General features: G+C 40.6%; 1 protein-coding gene across 2 annotated transcripts; it reads right to left on the bottom strand.

The window, feature by feature from the left end:
• Nucleotides 1-5,519: 5,519 nt before the first annotated feature.
• cnpy1 (canopy FGF signaling regulator 1) lies at nucleotides 5,520-16,981 on the bottom strand. 2 transcript variants are annotated; one of them, XM_053651931.1, is made up of 7 exons: nucleotides 16,809-16,981; nucleotides 16,678-16,731; nucleotides 14,925-15,024; nucleotides 13,434-13,549; nucleotides 9,801-10,010; nucleotides 8,718-8,814; nucleotides 5,520-5,748 (listed from the first exon to the last, which is right to left on the bottom strand). In XM_053651931.1, exons 3-7 carry the CDS (start codon nucleotides 15,013-15,015, stop codon nucleotides 5,708-5,710), a joined length of 555 nt encoding a protein of 184 aa, XP_053507906.1. In that variant the 5' UTR covers nucleotides 15,016-15,024; nucleotides 16,678-16,731; nucleotides 16,809-16,981; the 3' UTR covers nucleotides 5,520-5,707. The 2 variants fall into 2 exon arrangements, with proteins under 2 accessions (XP_053507906.1, XP_053507905.1); XM_053651930.1 differs by having other exon boundaries at nucleotides 16,722-16,981.
• Nucleotides 16,982-17,191: the final 210 nt, after the last annotated feature.

Here is a 17,191-nt window from a genome sequence, read left to right as displayed (position 1 = left end):
ATTTGTGGCATTAAATCCAACTGGATGAACAAGTCAATAAAACAAGGTTATTTGTAAGGTCGTGTTGTTCATTTTCTTTATTTAGATACAGTTTGTATACTTGAAATAGTTAGGAAAAAACGCTGAAACTTAGTGATAAACATTAAACAATGCAAATCTCAAGCCTCTCATCAAGCCAGAGTGAACAAGGAATTTAATCCTGAACTCACACACAGTTTAAACAAATAAAAACAAACAAAACTTAGAATTCATTGATTTCATGCAAACTGATCGGAAAACCTAGAAAGATCATGCGCATGTGTTATCTGCTCTGGACTGGGGATATGAGGTCTATACAGCACTTTGATCAACTCTCCTTGTGTTAAATGTGCTTTATAAATTAAATGCACTTTTTTTTTTAAAAAAAAAAACTTGCACTGTAAATTAAACTTTGCTGTAAAATGATGATAAAATCCCAGCAGCAGGGCTTCCAACTGTTTCCTGTCATTTAACTTTCTATTACTGAACAAGATGGGCAAATCATCAACCATCACCACCACCATCATCATCATCATCATCATCATTACAGTTAATAATAGCTATAGTAGCACCTTAAAGCTATAGCGGATACATTATATATTGAAAACAACGTCATTTCCGTTTTTTCAAAATGTTTAAAAATGTTTCAAAGTTTTTAAATCTAACACAGTTTCAGAAACCAAAACAACAACAGTTATATCGGTGTTTCGTTGTTGGTGGTGTTTTTTGTTTGTTTGTTAGTTGTTATTTTTGTTGGATTTTCAATATAGTTGCTAATTGGTAGGAGAGGGGCGGGGTTACGTTAATTACAGCTTCATTTTAAACCAAATTGGTTTCATGTGTTGATCAGAGTGAGATTGCTAACTCGGGTTAGCATGTAGGCCATAGTGTAGCCTATTAAAACAGACCGCTTAGTGTTCTTATATTTATTTATTTATTAATTAACTTGAATTGAACCCAACTTCAACACCAGTCCAGAAAATTCCACATAAACTCAATTAACCGAATCTAATGAACCCTAGCTTTATTACCTTTTAGTCAGTGTAGCCTATTTAAACCGACACAGATGCAAAACTCAGTTAAACTCAACTTCCTGCCTAACTGTAACCAGTTTAAACATACCAAACATCATAATAATAATAAACGAGACAGGCCTTATTATTTATTTATTTATATTATTGATATCACATCTTTTTTAAATGGCTTTTTAATATACATGTATTGTCAGTATGGTTGCAAGTCGCTTAGCTCGCGCAAGCGTGATTCATATGAAAAGTTCTGATTGGTTGAGGTTTAGAAAGAGGCGGGGTTAGGTTACATACAACTTTAAAAACAAGTCAAATTGGTCGCACGCGCTGGGATGAGTAAGAGATTGCTGTGTGGGCTTGGTTTAGCATGTAATCATAAAGCCTGTGCATGTTTTAATGTCATTTATTTAATATATTTTTATTTATTTATTTTAGTGATAAATAAATGTGATAAACAAAAAGGAACTTTTTGATCTTCTTAATAAATGAATGGCGGTTCCTGAACTCTTCACCTTTCCATGCAAACATAGTGACACTGAAGTCTTACACCGAGCAGATAGGAGCAGTCTGGAGTTTAACATACCAACCTGAGAGATTTAATGTGCTGTGTGCTGAGTGTTATTAATAACCGGACACTAATACGGTGTGAATGAAGCTATGCAAAATGATTAAGGATAAATATGAAAGTTTGTGAATTTTTATTAAAATTCGTCATATTTATATTTGAAGAACCTTTGCAGGTTATGGAGGCACTATAGGAAGTTCTGCTCTCGAGACAATCCAAAGAACTTCTTAAAAAAAAATTATATATATATATATATATAAGTTTTGTTTTTCTTTATAACTTGAAAACAAGCCAGAAACTAATAAGAACATAAGAAATGACACACAGCTGCTAAATAACTCAATAAGAGCCATGGTCATACATTACAAGGAAAGAAACTTTGCTGAAGAACTTCTAAAAGATCTACCATGAACCATTTTTCTTTTTCTTTTTTTAAACTTGAAGATGTTCAAAAATGAACACGACTAAACTAAGCAAGAAACTACGGCAATGAGAAATGACTGAAAGTAGTGTCATATAGGAGCCATGGGCATGTATTAGACAGAAACTTCAAGAGGGACGGTGCAGACTTGGAGCACGCAGAGATCACGTATGAGTATCTACACACTTACACCAAAAACAGGCTGCGAGCAAAGAGGGGGGAAAGTTGTAGAACTGAATAGGAGTCGATAGAAAAAGGGAAGCAGCTCTGAGAAAGCCTTCGCAGCATTGACCTGCCTTCCTCAATGCAGCAGGACCTCATCTGCATTTCTATTCGCCAATGTGGAAGTGTCCAGCGACTCCAAGCTTCTCTGGGAAGCTTAAAGAGAGGCTGAAGGTCAAAGCTCCCTCCCTCATGGCTCGCAGGTGGCTCTCCTCCTCTCTCCTCCTCTCTCTCTCTCCTAGAAACCTTTCATCGCCTCCAGATTCAGCGGCAGAGCTCAAGACTTTTCTGCAGAGTTTTATGTTTCGACCTTTTCACCTTCAACCAAACCGGGTTCAGACAAAAGCTGATGTTCAAGACCTTTAAGCAGATTTAGTTTTTGTTGTATTGTGCCATTAGCGGTGTCTTTAGATATCGTGTCGTGGTGTGATTTCCTGTCTTTTCTTTTTGTAAATCATTGACTCTTGCACCACAGTAAACTTTAAGAAAGTGCTTCTAAGTCTGATTCGGAACATGAAAGACATGAAAGTAAGAGAGAAACGGCTCTGAAAACCTGACTCCAAATGTCGAAGCGCACATCTTAAAACTTCACGTCAACCAGTCCTGACAGTCCTATTGTGACTTTAAAAAAAAAAAAAACTCCCAAAGTGGCGTACCTTCCAAAATCTAGGCGTCTCATCAAATCCACACGCATGCCCCGAGCTGAACTCCAACAAACAGCCGAGCCAAAGGCCAGCCACGCTCCAAAAGAAAATACATATCAGAAAAAGTATTGACGTCCCCCATTTGGCCCCCGTACAAAAGGGGCATCGTCGTGACCCCTGCCCCACTGAGCCATTTATCCATAGTTTCTGGCCAGCTTCCTGGTCAGATCTGAATATGCAATGAAGAGCCGAGAGCTCAGTGACGAAAATATAATTAAGGCGGTAAGCAGAGGCGAAGATGAAGAATGGAGACGACATCAGGCTAATTTCACACCCGGCTCGCCGATCGCCGAGCCCTCGCCGCACCACGCAGATCAAAGTACACTGGGAAAGTTAAAAGGAGGACTTAAGCACACTAATCTCCAGGACAAATATATTTTAATCTTGTTAGAATACAAGTTAATGCTGAACTTAGCACTTGCCACAGCTTATATTTGTGAGCGGAGACTTTCGGGCCGACCTGCGGCAGCTTGTGCAAAATTTTCACAAATCACAAAGGGCGTGCAAGCGAGAACAAAGCGGCCATTACGAGAAAAAACCAAACAAAGCAAAACAAACCCACAGCTCTGCCTTCTCTCAGTCACCGAGTGCGCATAGGAAATGAGGCTTCGCTCGGCCGGTGCGTCTCAGCAGCACCTTGGTAACCCTTGATCTCTCATGGATTTAGGCTCAAGTCAGCCGGCCGAGCACAAAAGAGAAAAGCCACTTTCTTACGCTGCAGCGTTTAGAAACGCAAACTGAGCTGCTTCCTGAAGCCTAGAAAGAAAAGAAGGGAGAGGAAAAAGAGGCTTAGAGGGTTAATTACATACTTTGTTGCTGTGAGAGTGTGAAGATGCTTGTAAAATTTGGCCCTGTTGGTTGTTCATTCTTTCAGATGAATCAGGCTGCTGTTGTTTTTTTTGTTTTTGTTTTTTGAAAGAAAGGATAAGGAAGGATGCAACTGAGATGTTCCACTCTCCACCACGAAGATGAAAGACGGAAGGTGAAAAATCAGTGTGTAACATTTCACCTTTATCACAAACACGAGGCCGTCTGCGTGTCTGAGGTGCTTCACATGTTAATGTAATTCTTTTCAAGCCAGTGCTATAAACTGTGTAATAGTTCTTCATAGAACCAGAAAAACATTTATCCCAAAACCCAGTGTGTAATAAATGAAACCGTGTGTGTGGTGCTGTTCGAGTAAATACTGAGTGATGGGGTGGTGTGAGTCAGGAGAGGAGAGGTTACTACCACTACCGCGTTTTATTCCACTTACACCGCAGCGATTTGCCACGAATGAACAGTTTTTTTTACCTGTTACGTTTAATGTTATCAAACGAGTTAGACTCCGTTCTCACTTACGTTATAGCAGCTATAAACACTCGTTCCCTCACCTCAAAACATAACCCTTACATAAACATCTCCCGTGCGGAGCGTCCGCTGTACACGTCCCCGTGAATGAGCTGTTACTATAGAAACCATAACCTATCAGAACTTGCATTAATATAAACTTACGCTACTGTCGGAGCCGCTGTTATAGAGAATTCATCAACACCTTTTGACCCAATCACAATCCGGCATTCGATAGAAGCATTTTAGAATGCTAATTAACGTTCACCGCTTTGTTTGCTTAAAATGCTGATACAGTAAGACTACTGATTGCTCAGTTCTCAGATTAGTGCAGTAATAATAAGTGATAATGCTTAAAATTCAGAGGCCACACCTCCTCTACTGAGACTGACACAGAGGCCACACCTCCTTTACTGTGACTGAAAGAGGCCACACCTCCTGTACTGACATTGATACAGAGGCCACACCTCTTGTACTGAGTTTGACACAGAGGCCACCCTACTCAGACTGACAGAGGCCACACCTCCTTCACCGAGACTGACAGAGGCCACACCTCCTGTACTGATACTGACAAAGAGGCCAAGAAGCCGTCAGAAGAACAAAATTTTACACAAAAACTCATGAAACAGCCCATGGAAGCGAAGACCTCATAACATTCCCTTAAAGAAGCGTTGAGGAAGCATGTTTCTAAGAGTGTACAGTAAGTGTTATCAGAGGAAGTGTGAGGTTCAGACTGTCCATCATTGCTGATCATTCTGTTCTTAGTATCTAGAACCTGTCAGGAGTTTAACATTTCACTTCTTAGTACCGTGTTACAAAAAGGGGTTCTTGAAGAGTTCTTTAAGGGTTTGCTGGATAAATAAAAGGTTCTTCTCCTGCTAAAACGCCTCATTTCCTGTTCTTTTTGTGGCAACTGCATAACAACCCGCACTGACAACATTATCCTGGAACTATATTAGAAAAACGACACCTTATTAGAACGTCAGTGTTCCCCGTGCTGTTTTCGATGAAAAATGATCAGAAAATAACGGTCTTCTCTCAAAATAAGGTCCTGAAAGCTTGAGAATAAAAGCTGATCGACTGCACCGTGACACGTGCGCTGACCGTATCGTCACGTGACCGTCATGACGTCACCGCACTGTGTACCGCAGCGTGTTGTGTAACCGCACACGACTAACTACAGCGATCAGAATGAGGGAGGAAAAAAGGAGAAAAAAAAAAGAAAGTCAGGCTTCGTTTAAAACACTTTTATTATTCTTTATGAAAATACTATTACAACTCAACGTCGTAGATCCATATAAAAACACTTTACACTGGTCTGTGCTTGTTGTATTTGAACATCTGGTCCGTCGTCGTGGTTCTGTTTGGCGCCTGGTCCGGCTCGGAGCGTTCGAGGTGTTCGGTCGGCGGCGGTGTTAAATCACAGCTCAGTGCGCTGGAACACGGAGCTCTTACAGAGACCTGAGCGAAACACAACACAACACACACACACATACACACACATACACACACAGTGTTACCTGCAACACCATCTACACACACTGCAAGAGCTTTGGACTGAGGAGAGAGAGGAGCAGTAATGTGTACGTGTGTGTGTGTGTGTGTGTGCACACGTTTCCCCAAATCGCATTTCCTGAGACATTGAAATTCTACAAACTTTTAAATCCACCGAACAGAAATAAAACTAGAAATAACACAACATGTTAAACTAAACGTAAAACTAATATACCCTGACAGATTTCCTCATTTAAATGAAATGTAGTTATATTTCTTTAAAACCAAAAATTCACTTGTTATTTCACTTTTATAAGTTGTATATATTTATTCTGATTTATTGTATATATATTATATTATTTTTATATATATATATATATATATATATATATATATATATATATATATATATATATATATATATTTCTATCGACGTTACACACTAAGTGTAAGCAGCAATATGAAGTCGCGGGAAGTAATATTTGGGAATTTCCCCGCCGGCACTGTTTATATTATTAAACTTTTTGTGACGAATAATATCATTTTATATAATGACATCACTTCCTGCAAAAAAACCCCAAAACACTGTATACGCAACCAAAAAACAGCCCTCAATAGTTTTGTGTTCATTGTAAATTGTTGTTTTCTTTAATGCTCACGTCCCGAGACAAAAACGTAACGATAAATCCGTGTCTTTTAGATCATTTGTCGGTTTTCGCTAACGTGAACGACAAATAAAACCCCAACAATAATGCATGCGAGTTCACACCGCACTAAAAACCACACTAAAATGATGCAGATTTACATGAACACAGCCTGAAACGTCCCAATAGTTCACCTTCAGATAAACGACGCAGGATATTTGTAAAATATTACTAATAATAATAATAATAATTCTCGCTTCCACCTGCTTTCTATGGTTTAAAATAAAACCGGACCACTGACACTGGCGCAGTTCAGCACCCGAATAAAACCAGACAAATATCATCCAAACAGATTTTCTCAGAGGGTTCTTATTACAGGATTTGTCCTCAGATACAAAAACATAAGCTGGTATTACGCATTGATTATTAAATCAGAAATACAGGCCGTGATGGAATCAGAAACAGATAAAGCGATGATCGAATATTCGCAGGTTTTCTGCTGAATTATATTTCAGCACTCTGTGGGAGGTTTTCTCAGTCCCTCGGTCACAAACTGAAACTCAAGCGCATGTTAAAATGGATCGTTCGTTTAAATAATCAGGTTCTAAAAGAGGGTTTTTTAGCGTTTTGGGTTTTAGAGACGTGTTTAAAACGCGGGGCTGGAGTTCTGCGGTCACTTTATTGGAAATAAATCCCATGAGGCATCGCGTGTATTCGGAGAGCGGGGTGTGTATCGCGTCATGAAGGCGCAGGATAAAAACGAATCATGTGACGAAGCGTACGTTTATGACTGTTGGTTTGTTTATTTTTCATATAAACGTGTTATAAAATCATACACAACAGGGAGATTCCCATCCGAGAAATCTTATAGGTTAAATATTTCAGTACTTTGGAATTTTTGTTGTTGATTCAGACGACAGGAACTGATAAAAATAAATAAATAAATAAATTAATCATTAATCAAAAATAACACAAACATTTTCCTTGTTTAACTCCAGGAAAGTCATCATACATCGCCGTCTGAAATAAACGCTGTGGTAATGACGAAAATCCCACGATGACGCATATATGAAGTGTCACGTGACTTTTTTAAAAAAAAATCCCGTGTCTCCGGTAAACTGCGCTTTGCTGGTTGCGAACACGATGCGAAACGAACGTTTCTGTATGAAACGATGCGTATTCTATAAGTTACACACCTGAGAGGTATTTTTGGGAGTATTTTGTACAATATTTCCAAAAGGTCGTGAGTTTGTTTAGCAAAGTTCTACAATCTGCTGCTGATGTGAATAAAAACAAAAAGTTCTGATCAAGCCTCGTCCTCGCCGTGCCTTCTTCGTGTTTGCGTGGACTGAAATAATTACTCAGGAGTATAAACGAGTTTAATAACCACTCCAGAACGACGAGAATGGCAGTCTGAGGTTCGACTTTAAAGGCGATGTGGATTTGTAGCTTTGCCGTGACGCATCTCTGCGTGTACACGTGATCACGGCTGCGGTCGGTGGAAGCGGAAATGAAACACAACACGTTACTGGCCGTTCATTTCTTTCTCCACTTAAACGCACACGTGATGATGTAATCGATGATCAGAAAACCTTTAGAGGCGGGATAAAGGCATCTTTCTTTGTTTTTTTTGTTTTTTTTTATGATGGGAGAATTTTGTAAGATTTTTAAAGATATTAAACTAACAGAAAAACTTTAACGAAGCTTTAAGACGTCATGAAGATCGGGTCACGTTTACGCAAACAGACAAAATCAACGTAAAAGGAAAAAAAAAAAAAAAAAAAACAAACAAAAAAAAGGTAAACAATATTAATACAGTGAGCTTCCGGAAAGCGTCACTTCCACTTGTGTTTTTTTTCTTCTGGACTCGTCGTATGATATTCTTTAAATATCCGTATTTAATCGAACGCAGTATTTTAGTCTTGTCTTTTTATTCTTTTTTTTTTTTAAAAAGTCCATTTTTATTTCTTTGTACTAAATTTTAAAAAGTGAAAAACTTTCACGGTTTAATGTAGATTACAGTTGTATGCAAAAATGTCGAAAAAATTATATATAAATAAAAAAAAATAAAAAAAATCACACACACACACACACACACACACACACACACACACACACACACAAGGTGGAGTCTTTATAAAACGTGACTAAATGTTATGATGTCATGATATAAAAGTGAACACAGTGCACCCGAGAGCATTAATAACTACTACTACTAAAAATCAGATCCAGCCTGTGTGTTCAAGGGTGGAGGCGGTGTGAGTGAGTGTGTGTGTGTGTGTGTGTGTGTACCTGACACTTCGCTACACAACTTCTGGGCCACGCGCTCGTCTTCCCGTGCGAACAGAGCGATGATGTCGTCCTCCAGCTCCTCCACGACGGTTTCACACTGAAACACACGTCGGATTTCACTACACAGCAAAAACGCACAGTTTAAAAAAACTAAACAAAAACAAAACCCTGAATATTCCAAACAGCGTGCGAGGACGAGCGGGCGGCCATCTTTAACACTCCAACGGACACGGGGCTGCCATCTTGGAAAGCTCGTAAGGCGAAAGGAACGCTTTCTTTAGAATGAGTTATGATAGCGGGGCAGTCTGTGGGATATGAAGTTTTACTCGACTAAAAACCACACACACAATTTGGAACATTCGAAAAGATCCACGCGCCGTTTTAAACTGAACAGAGAGAATTTTACAGACTTCGTATCACTGCGGGTTCACTAGTAAGAGAAATTCACTTCAGTCACGTTTACACCTGCAGTGCATCATCCAAAACACGCCGCGAATCAAACAAAGCCTTTCACAAAACCCCCTGTATCTGATGCCATCTGAAATAAAAAAATCAACCCTGACGTCACTGTAAAAGATAATAACGTGTTCATTTCCTACACACACACACACACACACACACTTTCCCCACTTAAACCCAAAGCAAGCTCACTCCTTTTAAATAAAAATGATTTCTTCATGATATTTCTATCATGCCTAAAAATATGAATCATTCTGAGTCAACAGAAACGGATTTAATACGTTAGAATGTAGAAAAACAACAACGAAAAAGCACAAGTACAAACAAAAATGACATCTCTGGAATACAACTAAAAAGTAAAAGTGCATGTTTTACTACAGAGATGAATTTGGTCATGACACACACGTATTTATTTAGATCTTGAGAAGGAAAAGGTGTCCAAACGATTTAGCAACTCTAATTAGATAAAAATAAAATGGCTAAAACGCACGAATGTTTTTTTAATTAAAAATATAGAAAAAACAAAACAAAATAAAACAAAAAAAAAACAAAAAAAAAAACACACAGTTGCTCTACAACGTAAGGAAAAAGGAAAAGGGAAAAAAAAAGTTCACGAATACTTACAGCGAACTTTAAGGAATCTGAACCTTCAGGTCCGGAGAATTTAAAATTTTTGAAATCTGGAAAGTTCCCGCCGTCGCTGCTCCTCGGTGCGAATCTCCTGTAGCTCTGTTGTTTCGTGTCGGGCTCCTCGTACAGCGCGTAATCGCTCATGTTATTACAAACTCCGTCCAACAGCTCGGACAGGTGAGTCTCGGAGCGAGCCAGAGGAACCTACAGACCAGAAAACTTACATTTTTCACTACAAATGCAAATAACTACTCAATAAATAAAACAATAGAAGGGCAGGAGGGTCACGTCGATGACCTTTTCCTTCCGTTCTTATTGAACGGAGCGGAGAAACGCGTCCGCGGTGCGACCACTCTGACTTTTAACCTGCGTCCCGAAAAAGTTAGGAGAACAAAACAAAACAAAAAAAAAAAAAATGAGGCAGTGGCGTCTAGACAGGTCAAGGTGCAGCGCTGCTCCCGCCCTCAGGGCCTCCCTCCGGAAGGGCGCAGGGGAAGGGGGCAGGAGAAGAGAATGGAGCGCTGCCCGGGGGGTAAGCGGCGGGGAGGGGCGGTTGTCAACAGCAGCCAAGTGCAGGGTAAACAGCGCTCTCTCTCCTCCACCCTCGGCTGATCAAAGCAGGAAGTTTCTCCCTGTCATCCCGCTGAAAAAGGGGAGCAGGGGTGAGGAGGCATGGAGAGTAGAGTAAGGGGGTATTAGAAGAAGAAGAAGGAGAAGAAGAAGAAGGGCGGGGGGTATTTAGTGGCAGGTTGCGGATGAGCTGCATTTTTCTCCAGCATGTAGATATGACCCCGGCTGCCCCCTTTCACACACAGTGTGGACCCTTCCGGTCCCATTACATTATAGAGGTGCTTTTTTTTGGCCTTCAACACACCCCATCCCTCTATCCACATCACCCCCCACCCTCCCCATCAACCTCCTCTTCTTCTCCTCCGAGGATCCGCGACACAAAGAAGCTTCCGTGGCTCACCGCCATCTGGTCACAAAATAAGACAAAAGGTCCCGGGGAAGAAGGACAGCGACCCGTGCGCTCATCCCTCCCGGTTTTAATTAAAAAAAAACAACAGTCACAGAGAGAGAGAGAGAGAGAGAGAGAGAGAGAGAGAGAGAGAGAGAGATAAGAGAGGATACAATCGACTTGGAGCATGAATTAAGGAATGGCTGGCTCCAGTCGCTCCACAGGAACAGGAAGATGATAAAAAAAAAAAGCCACAAAGGCCGCATTGTGTTGGGGGATATTACTGTGGAAAATGAAACAAAGTGAGGACGGAGTTTGGCGTGAGAATAAATCAGATGAAGCATCCCGGGTCATTATGCACCAAACGCAACTCATTAAAGTGGTCAGAATTTCAGAGCTTCGAGCGCCGGTGCTAGCTGGAGCTCGTCATCGTCAAAATGGTGGGGAATTTAATTCGCGGCCGTAACAGTCGGAGGGGTTTGAATAGGGCCTGTCAATAAAGAATTTCTGCTGGGATAAAGGAGTGTGTGCGCGCGCGTGTGTGTGTGTGTGTGTGTGTGTGTGTGTGTGAAAGGCTTCTGGAGGATGCCATCCTTCACCGATTTCGCCTCAATGGAACAGCAACCGACGTCAGAAGTGTTGAATTTTTAGAAAATTTAATCAAAAAAAGGGGAAAAAAACCCCAACGATGTCCAATTTAACAATTTCCCTCAAAGATGATCAGAGATCGGACCTGAATTTGGACCAGACATTGCAGCTATATAACATAATAAAACAGATTAGACCTTAAGACGCATCAGATTATGAACAGCATAAGAACTAAGGCTACATTCACTCTAGCGAGCGACGGGCGACCGTGCGTGTTCTACGAACGTCCGCCACCCGAAGCCACGACTTCAGAGACGTCGACATGAGATTTGTTTCATCCTGTGTGAATTGGGAAGGACGCTGTAAAGCGACAAACAAACCATCGTCTCGAGCGGTTCCTCGGACCGATCCCACCGCGCACGTGGTCCGACGTTTCTCCAGTTTCCCCGCTTGCAGCTTTACTTCCTACCTGCAGTTAGGACTGATCTACTGCCTCATGCTCAAGAATGGCAGCGTGGTTTCAGCTTATTTTCAGTTTCTCATTAAGCGTGTATACAGACGTTACGGAGAATAAAAGTCGGAAGGAAGTCGTTTACGTCTCTGGTGAGCGTACGTACAGTAGCTAGTACAGTCAGCTTGCTTTGCTAATCTAACCTGAGAACGAAGCTAGCGCAAACCCGAGCACGTAACGTCAATCACTGGTGTGTTATTTAATTTGTCTTTATTTCTAGTTAACTTTAGAAGCTATACATAGCTACTAAAGTTTCTTCAGGCCACGCCCACAAGTAACAAACGAGTGGCGTGTCACCTGCTAGCGTGACCGTAACAGGGTAACAGTGCGATTCTTGGTCTCGGTTGGAAAAACAAAAACAATTTAAATGTATAGAAATTATTCGGTTAAATTTGTAAAGGTTCTGTTACAGAATTTAATTTTTTTTGTGTGTGTACGAAGTTGCAGAATGACGTAAACCGTTATGTCATAACACGTAACCGTTACTGAGGAGTTTACGGCTATAAATAAATAAGTAATAATAACGTAAAGCGACGTGATGTAATGTTAAAAAGAATTCCTGGATTGTTTCCCCACGTCAACAAGCTGGTTTCCCTTCACAGTGAGAGAGAGGGGGAAAGGCAGGCCTGAGTAAACACTTGTTATTCATCCGTGGCTACGATCAAAAGGAGATTAACCCCGAATCAATAGGCGAGCCGGCCACCTAATGACGCTCCCTGGACAGCCGGGGTCAGGGCTTTGAGTTCATTGGGTCTGACCTTTAAATACTGACACCATGGTTAAAGAGGAAACAGTTAAAACTGCCCTTTATACGTCAGCAAGCGTTACGAGCCTCCGGATCTATAAAGGGCACACGGGGGGTAGAGGAGCGGTACGGCTCAAAATAAAAACAAAACAAAACAAAAAGAAGACACCGCTGATGAAATGACTCGGCTGGGATTTCAAATCCGAGACAGATCAAGTGTGCACGAGCTGCAAATGTCATTACCGGAAAATCAAAAACATTTCACTAGGTGATATTTTTAAGAAATCAAAACAAATTTTCACTTCATTCGAAATAAAAAATAAATAATAAATAAAACCACACTAAGTAAATAACTATGTTGTAAACAAAAAAAAACCTATAAAAACTGAGCTGATACTTTTATTCAACATCTACACAGATGATTTAACTACATTTACATTACGTAACGGAGGGACGGAAAGAGGAGGGAAAATGAAAGATTAAAATAAGAGACTCGGTACAAATTTCAAACTCTTGCGAATTTTAAAGAATGAAAATTTTTTTAAAGATTGAAAGTAGCTGCGTTTAATCGAGAGTCCGTGACAAAAATGGAACTGTAAAAAAAATAAACGTAAAAAGTAATGAAATGATTGTGAGAGCATTGAAATATCACGACATTAATGTCATATCATATTGCTCAACCCTAGCAATTACTCATTTTTTGGTTTGTTATAACTTTTTAAGGAGGTTTTTTTCCCCCCTCAGGTTGTGGGAAAGTGTGTGTGTGTGTGTGTGTGTGTGAGAGAGAAAGGTATATACACTGATTTAATAGTGTTTAAAGTTTACCTTCTTATCAGTGAGACTTCCATCAGGATTCAGCCTGAAGCCTCCAACGTGGACGGTCTTCTTGGGGTCGATCTGGCTAATGGAGTATTTCAGCTCCTCAGCGATCGCCATGCAGGCTGAAGGACACGTGGCGTCGTTACAGGCTAATTCACTTATTCACTGTACGTTAGCAATGTTTACGTAGAGCGCGTTCGTTCTAAAAGTCCTCAACAGAAGTGAGGTGTAGACAGCGTGATTAGGGACGCGAGCGTGATAACGTTGCACTGACAGGCTGCTCACCTGTAGGAGATTCCTGACAGAAACACTTACACACAACAGATCCATCATTACCATTATTCACATTTTAATCTCTCTGAAAGATAAGAGAAGTCGAATGAATTCCGCGTCAGTGTTTTTTGTTTTTGTAAGAACAATAATTACTCAGAGGTCTCAAATTTCACTTAAACCGAGAACACACTTAAGTGAGAGTTTAAATTCGTTAAAATCCCTTGCCGAGTGAAGGGAAATGATGTTTTTATGAATTTAAACTCTTACTCAAGTGTCTTACTTGACGTGAACAAACATCTAGGGTGAAAATATACGATCTGGGACCCAGCATTGGATTCTGGTGTTTGGACGAAGCCTGGATTTCCCTTTTGTTGGTCAGAAGAATCAGTTACAAGGTCAAAAGGTCATCAAAACACACTTTTAGCACTCTCTTAAGCATCCCGAGTAAATAAATACCAAACCCAAAACTAAAACAGACGTTTAGCTCCATGTTGGGAAACGTACAGTAATTACGGGTTAACACATATATGTACTCTTATAAAGTGGTAGAATACAGCAGGGTCGAATGTTGTGAAAGGGTTGTGTCCTGACTTCGGGGTGGAGTTTAGTTGTGCTTAGTCATGCTCGATCATCCCCATGGGAACTGCCAGGCCTGGGCGCCTCTTAAAAACAGGATTTAACTGATTCGAGCTGAATCGCTGGAGAGTTTATCGCACGGAGACCATCACTCTCTCATCACTCCTCATCAACGCTTCAGGGAAAATAATCAGTGATGGAGTTAATGATGGGGTTAGCACCCCAAAGTGGATTATTTTCCTATAACAGCATGTCCTGAACTGGTTTATTTCTCTTACACCACAGCAAATCACCAACGATTCAAATAAATCAGCATTTAATAAATCACACGTCATACTTTTTTATTTTTTTTTAAATTAGTTATTGATTCAGGTTTTTATTCGTTATACGCTGTACAGGTTCCTGTGAATGAGCCGTTACTATAGAAACGATAACGTATTAGAAAGAGCGCATCTATTATAAATAAACAGATGTGATTTGCAGCTGCGCTACCGTCAGAGTTGTTGTTCGAGAAAACTAAGCAACACCTTCTGACCAATCACAATACAGGACAGTACGTGACGCAAACGATTGTGACGGCAGGATTTTCAGAGTGAGCACACGTTCAGCTGCACGTCCTCGCTGTAGAACTGTGAAGTCTGAACTCACCTGAGCAGTAGAGCACTTCGTCTCTCTTCCCCTCTGTGCTTTTAGGCACGACCGCCATCAGTACGAACACAAAGCCGATCCAGTGCCCCATACTGAACTCCTGCAGAGGGACAGGAGAGGAACGTGATGCAAGGGAAACAGAAGCTGAAAACGCACGGTGTACTTTACATCCGTTTAATATGAGTAGCGTATTGGGTTCATATAAACACCCAGGTACTGGACAGCACAGATGAGCTGTGTAGTTTAAATATTATTTTAAAAAGTTTCAGGAAGAAAATTAGGAACGTTTAATCCTAATCCCCAGTGTCAGCGCTTTGTAAGAGTCAGAGGTAAAGCCGTTTTCCGAGGAGTTTACGCTTGTGCCGTCTCTCTGTGACATGACGAGCTGCGTTTTTTTCTCTTTTATTTTCTGTATAAGAAGAACGAAACACTCCAGAGCGTGCGGTCATAGGAAAACAATCAGCTTCAGGGTGGTAGCAGTGACTCCGCTTCATCACACCATCCCGTCACGGATTGTTTTCCTAGAACAGCACGACACACGGTGGGTTATTACACACTAAACAAACCAGAAGTGACATCAAGAAACTAAAATACTAAGCTCTCATGTAATAATTGATTATTATTTCCTCGTTAATTAAATACACCTGTTTATTCCATTCAAATAAATCCACGTCAATTAGGAGAAAGTGTTGCTGCATGTTCCTAAATGTTGATAACTTCCTGAACTGCTGTTCATGTTTGTGTAACGCTGCCCTGCGCGACGTGTCCAGCCGAACGCGCTCGTCATACTGGGATTAAAAGCCAAGAACTGATCCGCGATACACCACCAGGCTGTTGTACACACTCCCGTCCCGTACGTAGCCTCACGATAATGACCATCTTTGGCTACGACCCGCATTTAGACACTGATTAACTACAGTTATTTGTCCAGCTGTACAGGGTTTCAGAAGTACTGGCACCCCGGGTTGATGACCGTTCACAGAAACATGCAGGTCACCGTGTTCACGTCATGCTTTATTGCAACCTTTTAAACAGCGTGTAGGGTGTGTTCATGAGCTGACGAGTTGTCAGGTGTGTTACAGGAGTGGTACCGAAATACACAAACGCACTAAAATGTGCAGACAGGCAAGACTGGGGGGGGGTTTGGACCAGCTGTTTGTGTCCAAAAAAAAAAAAAAAAAGTGCAAAAAACCCCTGAGAAATAGTATGCATTTCAATCCCTTAGTATCAATGTACAAATATTACAGTATATTTACAACATTTACATTTTTTTTTTTTTTTACATATTCTAATTCTTCTAATCATGCTCCTACTGCAGGTGCACGTGATATTATTAATTATTATGACACAGTGTTGCCCAACAAAGATTAAACTTTAGTAAGCATTACATATCATTGTATATCATCCAAAATATCCAAATATATAGCTACACAATAATCATGTAGTTTTGCTGTTTTGTTTGGTGTCACCTTACCTGTCTGGTATAGAAGACTTTAAAAAAAAAAAAAAAAAAAAACACTGACTGATTTATTTCAATAAAAATATCATGACAATTTAAATGCAATGCTAATACATTTATAGGCGTTAGATTAATAGATTATATAATCCAGGTAGCAACCATGCTTCATAGTGCTGCGCTCCTGTTACAGGTGCACCTGGTCTTAATCAGACTTCAGAAGCAATTATAATAAACCCGAGTCAGAGATTATACTTCAGAAAACGTGTAAAATCCTGAGACAGTGTAAATATTCACCTGGGGCACAATAGTCACGTGGTGTTGCTGTGCTGTCAGCTTACCTGTCTGCTACTGTAGTGCACAAAAACACAGCAGGTGAGCGAGCAAAAACTTTTCCCTGTTATAAAAGTAAGCGATTTAAATACGACCTTAAACACACTGTGAGCTTGTAAAAACAAAGCTGGTGAACAGAAAGTGTCCGTGTTTTCTCTCTCTCCGTGCTCCTAAAACAAGATTAGCAGGTTCTCTGAACAAAAAGGTAGAATTATGTTACGTGCCGGTCTGTGGCGCTGCCACGACCGACAAGCGTGCTGACAAAGGCGGTGATTGACACGTCTACCAGCCAATAGCGTGACTTCTCTGAGACAGCTGACCAATGAAAGCGAACGCTGCAGAAGCATTGAGTACCCGGATGGTTTAGGAACCGGACAGTAAAGCAATTCGGTTTGGTTTTGTACGGCAAACTATGGATTACATGCAACACGATTCTTTTTAGGGATTCGACTCATTCAGTTCGGTACACTGAAAGGAT

The sequence above is a fragment of the Ictalurus furcatus genome, chromosome 20 (genome assembly GCF_023375685.1).
Source record: "Ictalurus furcatus strain D&B chromosome 20, Billie_1.0, whole genome shotgun sequence".
NCBI lineage: Eukaryota > Metazoa > Chordata > Actinopteri > Siluriformes > Ictaluridae > Ictalurus > Ictalurus furcatus.
The sequence above is the reverse complement of the archived record's forward strand: the minus strand, read 5'-3'. Positions and strand labels throughout refer to the sequence as shown.